This window comes from Poecilia latipinna, unplaced genomic scaffold (assembly GCF_001443285.1).
Source record: "Poecilia latipinna isolate Pla-1442-1.1 unplaced genomic scaffold, P_latipinna-1.0 Scaffold1384, whole genome shotgun sequence".
In the NCBI taxonomy this organism is placed as follows: Eukaryota; Metazoa; Chordata; class Actinopteri; order Cyprinodontiformes; family Poeciliidae; genus Poecilia; species Poecilia latipinna.
This window is the reverse complement of record NW_015114000.1, coordinates 61,385-75,325: the sequence shown is the minus strand read 5'-3', so window position 1 is coordinate 75,325 and position 13,941 is coordinate 61,385. Positions and strand designations below refer to the sequence as shown.

The 13,941-nt window shown below is 43.7% G+C and overlaps 1 protein-coding gene across 8 annotated transcripts in view; it reads left to right on the top strand.

The window, feature by feature from the left end:
- The window catches only part of nhsl3 (NHS like 3), a 44,679-nt gene extending 30,850 nt beyond the window's left edge, over positions 1 to 13,829 (top strand). For 3 of the 8 annotated variants that reach the window (XM_015056437.1, XM_015056433.1, XM_015056435.1), the window contains 8 exons: positions 6,894 to 7,052; positions 7,155 to 7,198; positions 7,314 to 7,446; positions 8,675 to 8,782; positions 8,865 to 9,031; positions 9,122 to 9,286; positions 9,424 to 12,727; positions 13,664 to 13,829. In XM_015056437.1, coding sequence (XP_014911923.1) covers positions 6,894 to 7,052; positions 7,155 to 7,198; positions 7,314 to 7,446; positions 8,675 to 8,782; positions 8,865 to 9,031; positions 9,122 to 9,286; positions 9,424 to 12,727; positions 13,664 to 13,704 — 4,121 coding nt within the window. In that variant the 3' untranslated portion in view covers positions 13,705 to 13,829. Of the gene's footprint in view, positions 1 to 3,472; positions 3,782 to 6,890; positions 7,053 to 7,154; positions 7,199 to 7,313; positions 7,447 to 8,674; positions 8,783 to 8,864; positions 9,032 to 9,121; positions 9,287 to 9,423; positions 12,728 to 13,663 lie in introns of those variants that run through there. The other 5 variants (XM_015056436.1, XM_015056432.1, XM_015056434.1 and 2 more) reach the window with 3 other exon arrangements.
- The last annotated feature ends 112 nt before the right edge of the window (positions 13,830 to 13,941 follow it).

Below are 13,941 nucleotides of genomic sequence, written 5' to 3'. Positions count from 1 at the left end.
GCCAGAAAGACAAGGTGTTTTCTGCTCTGAAACTCATTTTCTAGAGTTTAATAGAAAAAAAAAACAAACAAAAGTTCGGCTGTTTACTGTTAATTAATTATTAATGCTGTCGCTTTTTAAAGACTTGGCCTATTTATTGTTTTCTCAGTTGCCATGCCAACTGTTTCGACGTACTGCAGTCGCGGGGATCGCGGCGACTTCTATTCTCGATTGTTTAGTTCGGCCCATAAAAACTCAGAGTTACTTATGTGGCTTTCACGTGGCGTTTCCTAGAAATGAGAGTGAAATGAACCCTCCTGATGCCGTTCGCTTCAGGAAAAAAAGAAATAAATAACACACTGACGCAATCACTCCTTTTGATATGGGCTCTGCTTATTTAACACTTTACTTGAACCACATAATTGCGTTGGAAACGGGGCTGCTTCGCTGTGTTAAAACTGTTAATTAAAGAGTCAGTCTTTTCAGAGTTTGGTCTACGTAATGAGAGATACAAAGACTTGGGCAAAAGTGCAATAAGTGCTTGTTGTGGTCAAAAGATATGACATATACTAGAGTGAGAGCAGTGAAAAATAATTGAAAATCTGCACTGAGTTTGTCATTCGGGCCTCATGGACTGTTGAGAAAGACCCCGAGGTTCAGGACCTTCTTGCTGTAACTCTTTCTGCAAAACGTGCAAAGAAGTGGCGTAAATTTAGCTTCTTATCAGCTGACGGAAATACCTGGAGATGGAAATCAATAAAGTAGAGACCCCGAGTCTGATGCTTGTCATTTTCTTTAAGCGTTTCTGTAATTAAGCGTTCATGGGGTTTTAAGCTTGTGCATTTTAGGTGTTTGAACTGTAATTGTCCTCCTAACTGCGCCATCGGCCAACCAAACAAATGATTTACAGCTTTTCCTTTTGTTCCTGCTTTACACTGAAGATTGAAAATAACTTCCACACCTGGCTGATTTAACAGTGGCGGGAAGGTGTGAGCATCCAAATCTGGCCAATAGGGAGCCTCGCTCTGCGGCGACGTGGTCTTGGTGGCTTGTGCGAGGGAATGGTGGGTTTTGTGCAGTGAATCAAAGGCATGCATGCGGCTCCCCTCTCTCTGCCCTCTTCCCCCAGGAGCAGATGGCGTCTCAGTTGGCCCTCTTATGAATATTGATACAAAGGGTAAACAACAGGGGGGGTAACCACGGTCGGACCAGAAATCCTGCCCAAAAAACTGCCTCAAAAAGCAACAGAGTGGGGAAGAGGATTTGTTTTTGCCAAAAAAAAGAAAAAAAAGAAGAGAGAATCAAATCAGGTGTGAAGGAGTGTGAGCGTAAGGAGGAAGAGGACTGGTGAAGCTAGTGACGGAGTTAATCCTCTGGCAAAGCTCTGAGGCTCAGGATCCACCTAGAGACCAAAAACCCCCCCAGCTTTCATTCGGGGTCTGCCGGTCCATCGCCGGACCCCGGGGCCAGGAGGGAAGCTTTGCATCCCCAACACGTCCCAACGCCTGGAGTCTGGAGAACGGACCAAGATCCTGTCTTCCAGCTGGTGCCGGCCAGCTGTATTCCCCCCCCGCTGTGACTCTTATCCAATCAGAGAGCAAGTGGATCAAAAGGGTCTCTCCTCCAGCCCAGAAACATTCCTGAGAATTAGCCTTTGTTTTGTAGAAGATCTGAGTCTGTGCAGCATCTACCCTTCAACATCAGACCTGCCCGTAGTCTGGAGATTCAAACCACTTCTTGATGCTCATTTTAATGCTTTGGCATTTAAACAAGCCTCATGTTATAATCTACATGTCCTGTTTAAGTCGATTTATGGATGCTGTACAGCATTTTGGTGAAGTTAATAGCTGCTTTCTAAATAAAGTTGACATTTTGAATCACTTCCTTGCAATAGGATTTAAACTCCTTGAACTTTTTCCCACTTTGTCAACATTAGAATCACAAACTTCAGCGTGTTGTGTCAGGATCATAGTCAAAGGAAAACTGTAAAAGTTTTTTTAATTTTTTATTGCAGATAAAAAGTTGAAAGGTGTGGTACGGATGTGTCTTCTGATCCTCTGACTCAATATTTTTTGTTAGAGCTTCAGCTTTTTTAGGGATACCAGATCTTTGACTAGGCCAGGCGCCAGCAAACAAGTCTAGGATTATTCTGCATCCAGCTCATCGAATCTCCCACTAGCTCGCCTGCCGCAGCATAATGCTGCCACTACCATGTTTTACTGTGGGGATGTGCGCGTGTTAGTCCTTTATTACACATAGCATTATGGCATTTTACAAGTTCAATTTGGGACTCATTTGACCTCTGATGCCTTTAGAGAAATGCTGGTTTGTCTCATTTGTCAGGTTAAAAGCAGCTAGAGAACATTTTCTCTAGGTAAAAGAATTTTGACAATTTAAGCAGGTACTAAACATTTTTTTTTATTAAGTCCACATTTCTGTTTTGAGAAATAGATTGAGGTAACATTCGAATTTCAAATGCCATGTTTTCATTAACTGTGGGTGGGAAATATAGGCTATAAAACATCCATCTGTGTGTCATAAATCCATTTAATGTGTTTCACTTGGTGATAAAGTTCCTAATATAACTGTGCTTTTCTATAATATTCTCCTTGATTGAACGCGTCACAATGTGCGACTTTGTGTTGGTCTGTCGCATAAAATCTTGACGTAAACCAGTAAAGTTCGCGGTTCCAGTGCGACCAGAAAAGTGAAAAAGTTAAAAGGAGTTGCGATTCATTTTGTCAGGGAACATTAGCAGCCGTACAGAAGCTCATCCCCAGACGGCGCCGTTACAGATGGGGAACCGAGGCTGTGGCGGCTATTTATAGCTCAAACTGGACCTCTGTCGGCGATGCGGCTCCGCTCAGGGTTAGACAGGAGGAAGGAAGGATGTCAGACCGGCAGGAACTAAATGAGAGGAGAGAGAGGGATGGAGAAGAGGAGAAAACACTGTATTATAGTTAAGAGTTGTTCGGCTCTTCACTGTGAGGACACAACCTCTGCCCAAAAAGGAAGCCCCTGTAGCCCCTTGCATAATGAGACAGAGTCAGACAGATGCACTTCGCTGAAGGCCTCCGTCAGGAGCAAACAGGACGGCATGTCTCTTAATTACAGGACTTACGGTGGGATAAATCTAGATCACGCAACACTCTGAAAGTTAAGACATAACACACAAAATGCAACATATTTTTGTACTTCTATGCTCTAAAATGTGTTCAAATCCATTCGTATGGGATGAGTTAAACTGAGAGATGGAGAGTCTTGGCATACACACAACCCCACACGTGTGTGTCTAGATAGGGAAAAGTGGGGGCGGCTGAATCCCTAAAGCCAAAGTTTGACAGTCGTTTTAAGCGAGAGGGGATGGAGAGGAATGGGGCGGCGGGGAAGGGCTGTCACTTGACAATAGAGAGGAGAGAGAGAGGGAGGCAAAGGGAACCATCAGAGAGGGGAGGGGCGCAGGGTATCAGACCCAGAGGATAAGGCAGCTGGGACGGGCAGCTTTGGCTGGGAGCTGATCTCATTGTGCACTTGTCTCTCTCAAGACACTCTGCACGAGTCGCTACGGTGAACAGGAGCCAAGCTGCAGTCTGCACTTCTGTCTCATTTTCTAGAATCTGAACGGGCCAGAGCATCTCCACCCTGGAACCGAATTGAACTTAAAAACTTCCCACACTCACTAGATTTCCCGCCACGTTTGGATTCAAGGATTCTGAGCGTGCCATGGCGCTGGTGTAGGCAGGCATGGTGGTCTACTTGAGGAAGAGCATCCACTCTCTGCTGTCGGTCTTCAAGAAGAAGGGTGAGTGCCGGGTCGGATGACTTGTGGAGTTGGAGATGTTGTGGGGATCTGAAGACGGTCGGAGTTAGCCGGCGACCATCTTAACCCCGAGGCTAGCGGTGGGGGTCTTCTTTAATGAGATAAAGGAGCTTTACTGACTTTTTCATTGATCATCTTAATCAACCAAAATAATCCCTCAACCGTCTGCAGGAGTCTGGCAGAATCTATGATGAGCGTCTTATTACAATTATTATTATTATTATTATTATTATTACTACTCATTATTAACCCTAAAATGACTGCAGTTGTTTTATTTTCTACTAACCTACATGACCAAGTCCGAGATTTCCCACCTCCTTACACGGATGGTTTGGATGGTTCTGGTGAATGTGAGAGTGTGTGCACACACGCACACACTCTCGCATGCAGAGTGAATGCACGCATGCACGGTGTTACCTAATCAGGTACGACTGAGGGGCAGTGTTGAAAGTGACAAAGGAGGGAAAGAGGACACCTCACGTTGAGCCTTGTTTAGCTCAGCTTTTAGCCACTTAGCTTCCTCTCAATCTCGCAACTTGAGACGCATTTAAGCGCTTTGCTGTTGCATTTATGTATGGAAACAGATCCCCAAACAGAGGACAAACTGCAACACACACACATATACCGACTTTGTGAAAAAATACTTAGTGGGGAAAAGTCTCAAAATATATAAATATTTATAAGAAAATTAGTAGTAGAACGCGATAGCATCGCTAACCTGAGATATTTGTTTAAATTTATCCTTTACTTCAGCGAATCAAGGCGTCTTCAAACATGTAATTAGTGACCCACAACATCTTGAGTCGTTTAAGTTTTGGTTCTCAGAATGAGAAAAACAAGAGAACATGGAATTCAAGTGACGCAGAGGTATGTTGGTCTTCACAAGTCAAAAACTGGTTTCTCACCTAAAATTGACCATATTTGCAGTGAGTACAACTCAAAATTTGGGACAGTGGCAATCGAGAATGAAGGAGGAGTCATATTTATCTTCTCAAATCAGAGGAGGATGTAGGACAGAAAAAAAAATACTTGAAACGCAACAAAAACAAAATCATTTTTCTCGTCTATTTTTCTATTTCTACACTTCAAATAAAATGTTTAAATTTTTTTCTGCTTTTTTAACGTAAAAATTCTTGTGCCATCATATTCATGCATCAATGTAATTTTGTAGTTACGTTGTTGGACGCTGGTTAATTCATCTCTTTCGTGTTTTTGGTGGTTTTGTTCCCGACTCTCACGTATGAAACAGAACAGAACCATCCTCTACTGATCCGTTTTACAACAGCAGACGATTTAAAATTATTTTCTAGGCACTTTTCTTAGTGTGTTGATCTGCTTATAGAAAAATTTTATTTTATTTTGATTATGGCTCATAATTCATTATTATTGCACAGTACTGTAAATGAACAGCCTTGGGACTTTATTACTATTTTTAGGACTGTGTTCTCACTAATTTTGCTTACAGATTGCCAACAATCAGTATCTTTTTTTCTCTTCTGTGTGTTTGACATTATTAGAAAACTTTCAGAACCTGTAAATAACTCAAAACGCCCCCATTGAGACTTGTTCCTGGTTTTGTCGTGACCACTCCCATATTTATTAATAATGCAGTGGCAGATGCCTAGAAAGGACTAAATGGTAACATGTAGCTACAAAATGGCAACAATATGTTCTATATGTGCAATGAGATACTGGACATAAGTCAATTATGTTCTATAGTCACTAACGCTGCCATTATGGGCCAGTCCTGTAATTATGTTGACGCCTTGTGTGCTCACCTACATGGGTTCTTCAAATATATTTTGACTTATTTATGAGTTTTGTTTCAACCAACCTGCTGAGAGACAAGTTTATGAAAATTACTCTTGGGTTAGATTTGTTAATTAATGCACAATGTCCCTCTTCTAAGTACATAAATCTGATATTTTGACAACATATATAAAGTCGGACTAATTTCTACATAATGTTCTGTATATTTTGGTACAAAATGGCAAATGAAGCCAGAGCGGGCCCAAAGAGCAACCTCCTACAAACCCAACAACCCAAAACCACGTTTCTATTCTTCTTGCCATCCTGCAAATCCAAACGCTGTTGGTCAAGTTAAAACTATCTGGGTTGGTACAAAAACTGGCCACATTCTCCATCAGGTCGACAAAGTCAAGCAAGTTCGGCTTTGGTTTCGTCTGCGTTGTGTTTGCCGGTGCTGCAGGAAGAACTCAATCCATTTCCCACACACAGGAGGTCCCGCCGCGGCGGGTCGCGTAGCGTCTTAACAGGCGGACGGGCCAGATTATCTTATCCCGCGGGGACTAGCAGCGAAGCATTAAGACGCAGCAGGGGATTAGCCAGGTCGTGGCTGTTCAGCTAAAAGCCTTGGCCACGTTGGGACATCTGTCCTCCGAATTCCTGAGCGTCAAAGTTGTGAGTAAACAAGCAGGTGGAGTTCAGGATCGAGTGCGAGGAAGATAAAACGTGTGAGCCCACAAACACCTGGTGGCTGCGTGGTCAGGTCTGTAGACAAGGTGGTAACTTGAAAACAAATCTATAACGGTTTAAATGATGATTTTGTGTGATTTTGACTAAAAGGTGAGACAGAAGTGGTAGTTAATGCTAGGGGTGGGCGATACGGACATGACGTTTTATCGCGATATTTTATGGTGCTATCCGTGATAAAGAAAAAAGTGATGATTTTTTGGGGGGTGACTGTGCAGCTGCGACCACATGGCGAAGCAGCAATCAGAGCCCCACAAACACAAATACTGCTTTAAAAAAACTTTCCCCATTTGAAATGGTCACCTTTAGGTAGAGATGCAAATCTTTCTGCTTCTAGTGATCCGATTCAATTCCGATTTCTAGGGTCACGATTCGATTCAGAAACGATTTTTAAATGAGATGCAACTTTTTCTATTTAAACGGTCTAAAGATTCTGTTTCACTGATGTGGCAAACAGTGTGAACAAATAACATTTATTTAAAACGATTCTATAAAATTCCATACTGTATCGATTTTCATCAGCACGACTGATATACCACTCATTTATTGCTACACCCTTTTTAGAATCTAACATTTTCTCTTTTTTCCCCCCTTCAAGCAGCTGGCCCGAAGGGGAATGAAGACCAGAAGCGGCTGACGGTTCACTACACGGCCTCCCAGCACTACCAGGAGAATGTGTTCATCGAGGCCAGCAGGCCTCAGTTCCTGGAGGACTTACACACCGAAGCTCAGGAGGGGCTCAAGATACTACAACAGGAAGGTATGACACTCAAAGGCATCATTAATAAAACTACGGATGTGAAACATGTAATAAAATCAGCAGTTTTGAGACTCACTTCTGTTGTTGATTTGTTTCGCACAGAGGACAAGAATGGAGTAAACTTTGCGGACGATGAAAGCATCATCGTAAGTCGCTGAATAGCTTTGTAGATAATACCGCATTCTCTTCCTGGAGGTTATTAGAATTCCTTCTAACTTATAAATGTATACGTGTGTGTGTGTGTTTTTTTTACCCCTCCAGTCTACAGATACCCTCTGCCCGGAGCAGGAAATCAGCTCCAAGGACAGAGGAGGCTCTCTGGGGTCGAGACCCAACGTTAATGATACCACAGCAGCTTCTGCTGCGTTGAATCGGCCTGGGATTACTCACCAAGGTAAACACAGTGTGCGTGTGCGTGTGTGTGTGTGTGTGTGTGTGGGTGTGTGTGTGTGTGTGTGTGTGTTGGCGCTTCGAGAAGGAACCGTCAATATTTTCTGCATGTTAAAGTTACAGGAGCTAATTATGTCAGCAGTGGAGCGAGTCTGAGTTTATTCCTGAGGTCACTGCTTTAACAAGAGTCATAGCCGGGTACTTACTAAAGATGCATGACTCATTCCTCACTGCTCGGTGCCTCTGCAGTTATGGTTTGAAGCACTTGATACACTCATATGTAGAGATAAGGAGGGCTTTTTTTTTTGGAGGTTTCTCTTAGAAGTTTTAAGCATGTGAGACAACTCAGCTACATATCACAGCTGGAAGGCTGAGTCTGCCTGTCAGTACTACTGAGAGTAAGAGAGGCAGAGGCTGGATGTGCCCACGCAGTGAGAGCGGTTGGTATTCTGATCATATATGATACTGATCGTACAGATCAAGGTTTTTTTTCTTAACCTCAAGGAAAGAATTTACTCGATGTGCCTTGTTGAGTTTTTAGTGAAAATAACAATATGGTTTCTGTGGAAAATATAAATCATCAGAGACGGTGCCTTGTAAGTATTTAAGTATTGTTAAAACTTTTTGTCATTTTGATACTAGCTTTATCATCTACGTAGGAAAAACAGCAAACACTAAGAGGTTTGCCGAATGAGACCAAAATTAAACAGACACTGCACGCCACTGAAACACAACATTTCCACTATCAGTATCATTCTGTCGCATTCACAATTTGGTCAGCATTTTTTCATCACATTCAACTGAATTTCACCCAGACATCAGTGGACAGCTCAGAAGCCCTTTATGAGTATTTCGAAAACCTAAAGTATTCACTTGGTCAACAACTTTTTATGTTTTTCCTAAAATGCTTGTATGATTTTCCAAATTTGTTTTTTTTATTGCTCAGTTTTAGTACCGCTGATTGTTTTATTTACAGTGTCATCTGGTTAAGAATGTTATTATTCAGAACTGTGGCCTGAAGAATAAATTACTTTAACATTTATCAGTTTTTTAGTGCTTTAACAAAAGTGTTATGTTAGCATGCTGAACCAAGATGGTAAACTTGCAAGTGTACACACACAGATTTTCTCAAATAATTTTCTTTTGGAAGGGTAAGCTGCTAAATATTACCTCAACTCTAACCGGATTTGTGGTCTATCTTGGTGAGTAAAACGCTTTCATCTTTCCATCAGGCTCCACATTCAAGCCTTTGAATCCAGTGAAAAGATTCGATAGGAGCAGAAAGAGGAACAGGAGGACCACCATCATGGGCATTCCCAACCAGGTCCAGAAAGAACTTGGTACGTTCCCATCCATATTCCTTATGAAACTGAAAAGTGTTTAGTGTGACTTTATGAGTAATGTGGCTCACATTGTTTACAGCTCTGAACAGAAGTTCCACCTTTCAGCCGCTTGTTTCGACTCAGCTCCCTAACCATGAAAATCACAATGGTGACAGCCAGTCGAGTGTTGTTATCATTCCTACAGTGGACGGAGGGACTCCGTTAGCGAAAAAAGAGGGAGCAAGGGTACACCTTTCAGAACTGGAGGTCAGAGGATCCAAAGATTGAGTTCGAAATCAAGACATCCGTTTCTGTTTTTTTCCACCTTAACATGGTCTTCTGTTGATGCTGGAGCAGGTCTTTAGGGACGAGCAGGTGGCGAGGAAGCACCTTAAGGGAGGGTATCAAGATGAGCAGGCCCATCTCTGTTCTACAGTCAGACCCAAGTCCCTTGCATTTCCTGGCATGACAACATCCTTTTCACTCTCTCCATCAATGTTGCACTTCCTTCAAGAGCCTCAGGTAACAATACCATCAGGGTTTGAGTTGAGGATTTACACACGTTTCATCTTCTAACATGAGACACTGCAATTCCTCAATGTAATGTTTGAGCAATCATTTTATTAGGATGTAAAGCACTTGCTTCTGATCCCTTGTAGGGTCCGGTGATGTCCATCTCTCCTCAGGCCACTTACTTGTCTACGATCATCCCTAATGCTGTTCTACCGGCTTCAGTTGAAGTAATTGAGATTGACCGGAGCAGCAGTCGAACTCGAGGCAGCAGCGTCAATCATGGCAACGGTGCTTGCGCTGTCAGCAAAAGCAGCCTGACATCTGAGGAATCAGCAGTTAGTCCTTTGTTGTCGAGAAGATCAGACGGTGACGGTTCCCAAACAAACAGCTCTAACTATGACTCTGCACTAATGCCCCGGTCAGCCTCAGGTTCAAACTGGAGTGAGTCTCAATCCTCTAAGACTATTATTTCAGACTCCTCGGTTTCATCTTCTAATAGAGGGGGGTTTAACGTACAAGAAAGCCAGACACAGGAGTCTAGTAGCGGCCAAGATCTCACAAGTTTTTGTAGCCCAGTTAATGCAAATAACGGCCTGAACAAAACAGAAGTAAACACAACAGAAGCGGAGTCTGGACACGGAGCAACACAGTCACTGACTGCTGGCGATCAAGCAAAGAACAAACGGAACTGCATACATAGTCTTTCGGTTACCAAGACCAAACAGCCTCCAGCACCTCCACGAAGAACTAACTCTCTGCATGGCAAAAAGGTCAAAAGTGAGACCATGACTGTGGTGGAGCTGGAAGATCCTAGAAACTCAGGAGAAGTAAAAAGTTCATCAGAAAATACAGTAGCAAAGGATGAAGTTAAATTGGTTGCTACTAATGCCAATTTGAGCCCAGAACCTTTGTCAAACTCTACTGGGCCAAGCTCAACAAACTCCTCCTCCACACTTCTAACCCCTTTGCAGGACTCCCCTAACCAGGCTGAAGAAGCGACAGCGTCACAACAAGAATCCGACCCTTCCTCTCCACAGAAAACAGCACCAGATGGAGGGAAATTCGAACGGACATTGTCTCCTTCCAGTGGCTATTCTAGCCAGAGTGGAACTCCAACACTTTCCCCGAAAGAAATCTCCCCAAATTCTCCAGACAAACTGAAAAAGAAACCCATCAAACCAGAGAGATCCGCATCCCGTGCCTCATCCTCAGCAGCTTCTCCCTCTTCCTCACTCACCTCCCTGTCATCAGGTACATCTGAGCCTGCAAATGCCGACGTTACCACATGCAGCACAACTCTGTCTCCGCAGGATTCCTCGCCAACAAATGAAGTTACCCCGAGTCGCAAGCTCTCATCTTTAAGAGCAGACGTACAAGAGCTGTTTAACATCCCTACTCCTCCTAAAGTCAAAGCCCCTCGCCCACCGCCTCCGGAGACATGGGCCCACAGCAGACGGACTGTTGAGCTCCTCTGTGGAGCTCCTAATGTCATCAAAACTCCACTGAAAGGAAAACAAGTAGAAACCCAAAGAGAGCCCAGAAAAGACAGTGAAGTTACAGTCGAAAACCAGACAACTCAGGAGAATCCTGTTTTGGAAATATCTGTACATACAGAAAACACTGTGATAAAAGATCCTGAAGGTGGCAAAAGTGAATTAAACAGTAGAGAATCTTCAGATAAAGAACAAATGCATAAAAATGAGGAGGACACGGATTTTAACAGCAGGGCAGAGAGTAAAATCAATGTTGTAAAGAAGCCAGAAAGTCAAGAGACAACTCCAAAGAAACAGCCACCTCCTGTCATGAAGAAACCAACAAAAATACTGTTCAGGGATGAAATGGGGCATCCATTAGAGACACAAGAAAGGAAACTGAGCTCCACTGCTGCAAAAGAAGCTCACTTGTCTGTTGAGGAACATACAACGCCATCTCAAAGTGCTGCAACAGTTCCAGCCGATAAGAGCAACATGGAAAAGAGCGAAGTTCAGCCTATGCAGACACTTACAGTCGAGGTCCCCAAAATGAGTAAGCTCTCACCACCACCTACGCCTCCTCCAGCTTACCAGCCTACACCTCCTCCGATAAGGAAACCTGCTGCTTCGTTAGTGTCTCCAATGCCACGTGAGTCTGAGAAGGAACATGACGTGTCACATGTTGTCGATTCCTGTTGGCCACCTCCGCCTCCTCCATTAGAAGGGGAACCCATCTTTGATGGAGGAGATGAGGTAGATTTCCCTCTACCTCCTCCACCATCCATAAGAGATGATGTAACGGAGATGACAGAACCAACCCCAGTCGCTTCAGTTTCACCCCCAGCTGACAACAAATCCTCTGAAGTTGAACAGATTTCAAAAGCTGACACTACTCTTGAGACTTCTTCCCAAGATACTTCATGCGCTATCGACACAGTTCCACTCTTGCCTCCTTCACCACCTATTGCCAGAGTAGAGAGCCCAATGCCGGTCCAGGAAGTGTCTCCTTCCAGCAGTTATCTTAAGCGAAACTCTCTGAAACTTGAAGATCAGTCGCCCTCTACTCTTCCAGTAAGTCCTGAGCTTTCAGCTCCAACTTCAGTGCCAAAAGCACCTCCTCCACCAATGGAAAATGTAACCCCTGGAGTTAATTTCAGAAGGCAACCCAGTGGCACATACAGAGACGCCAGGAACAAGGAGCTACTTTCTCGCCACAAAAGTGCACCAATTCCTAAAGAGGACGCAAACATACCACTCGTAACCCCCTCGCTGCTGCAGATGGTTCGCCTTAGAACGGTCAGCATGACTGAAGATCAGGTGCAACCTCCATCTGAAGACGCAGCACATGAGGCAACTCCAGCTCAGGAAAATTGTTCCATCGCAGGCCAAGGACCTCAAGACATTCCTCCAAAGCCCATTCGGAAGTCTTTGTCAGTAAAATCTCCTCCTCAAACCGTAAAATCGTCCACTGTGACAATGGGTTCTCCTTCCCTGCGTCTGCAGGAGGCCATCCGAATGAAAACTGCAGCCATGTCTTCCAGACACTGTCTTCCCCACAGACTGGGTGTGAAATCCCCTACTTACAGCTCCATTGGTGAACAAGGGGGGCACTCTCTAAAATCACTTGAAGCATGCGATATTCTTAAATCCCCAGCATCTACAGCTAGCTTTATCTTCTCTAGAAGCACAAAAAAGGTGGTCATCGAGCCTGTAGCTGCCGCCTCCTCAGAGGCTCAGGCAAGTCTGAAGCAAAGCTTAGCAGCAGAGCTCAGGCAGGTCTCCGACCAATCAAAGGCTGGTGTTCTCTCAAACGGCAGAGTCAAGACTGACAGAATTCCTCCGCCGATAGCCAAGAAGCCAACTCCTGGAAGTACAAGTCCCTTGCTGAACTCCCATAGCTGTTCAGCAAAGATGGAGCTCAGGGTTGAGGGAAGCAAAGATCCTGGAACTGCACAACCTGTGGCGCCACCTACAACAAGTAAGTGGATTGACTTTGTCATTGTCTTTGGCACCTTTCGGATCATTCTTTGAATCTACAATCCGCTCTTTAGGCCTGGCAACCAATAGAGTGGTTCCAGCATGGACAGGGGAGGGTTGAAGTGAATTTTACTAGCTTACTCCTCTGATCCATCTCAGGAGGTTGTCAAAGACCCATAACTGCTATGAGCTGTCTGGAGTACATCAGAATTGAGGCAAGATACGATAAAATGCAAACACAGCAGCCAAGTTTTGGGATACAGACAGAGCTGAGTAACCAACTGACTCTTCAGAAATAATCCTAAATTAATCAGCATGAACTGACAAAATTCTTATACATCTTACATTATGCATATTGCCGAGGTGAATCTCACGGAGATGTACCACACCCCTTTGGTTCTGTAATCCCAGAACCGTGGTTTCTCTAAAAGCAAACAAAACACACTGTGTGGCGTGACTGACCAACTGATTGCACGGTGAAGATCTTAAAGCGACTTTAGTGAAAGTTACAAGCACTTGCATGTTGCTGCTGAGTCTGTAACCTTGTGGACACCTGAGTCAGTGCTTGCATTAATCCTTGAACTACCAAAGCATTCTTATCATGAGAAAGCACAATGCTAATTCTTGCAACATCTTGATTTTGAGCAGCAATGCAGTTTTAAGCTTACTTTAAAGAGGAATGCTGCATGCTCAACATACCCGCAGGCCAGAAACTTCACTAACAAGCTCCATTGTGGTCTGTGCGCATACAGTACAGATGCTGCTGGCTCGCCTGCAGCTTACTTCTCGTCAAGCACATGCTTTAATCAGCCACAACCTGAAGCTCATGATCATGTTTCAATAATTCAATAAGATTGGGATGGAATATTCATTAGGTGTGTTCCGGTAACTGTATTACCCTAATGGCGCATATCCTCCTCTCATCTCCTGCCTACAGCTACAAGAGTGACGGCGGACACGATTGAAACGTTGTTTTGAACGAGTGATCTGTGACCAGACTCGCAGGAGGAACGAAACAAGACGGCAAGCAAGTGAAAGGATGACTCACAACATTTATTGACATTACTAAGAGACAATAAACTCAGTCTTCTTGTTGTGTTTTATCCAAAAGCCTTAGCCTGTAATGGGCTTCCTACATATTTATGCAAAAAAAAAAAAAAAAAAAAAAAAAAAAAACTTTTAAAAACCCCCACCTTTTAAAAAAAATTTTTTTTA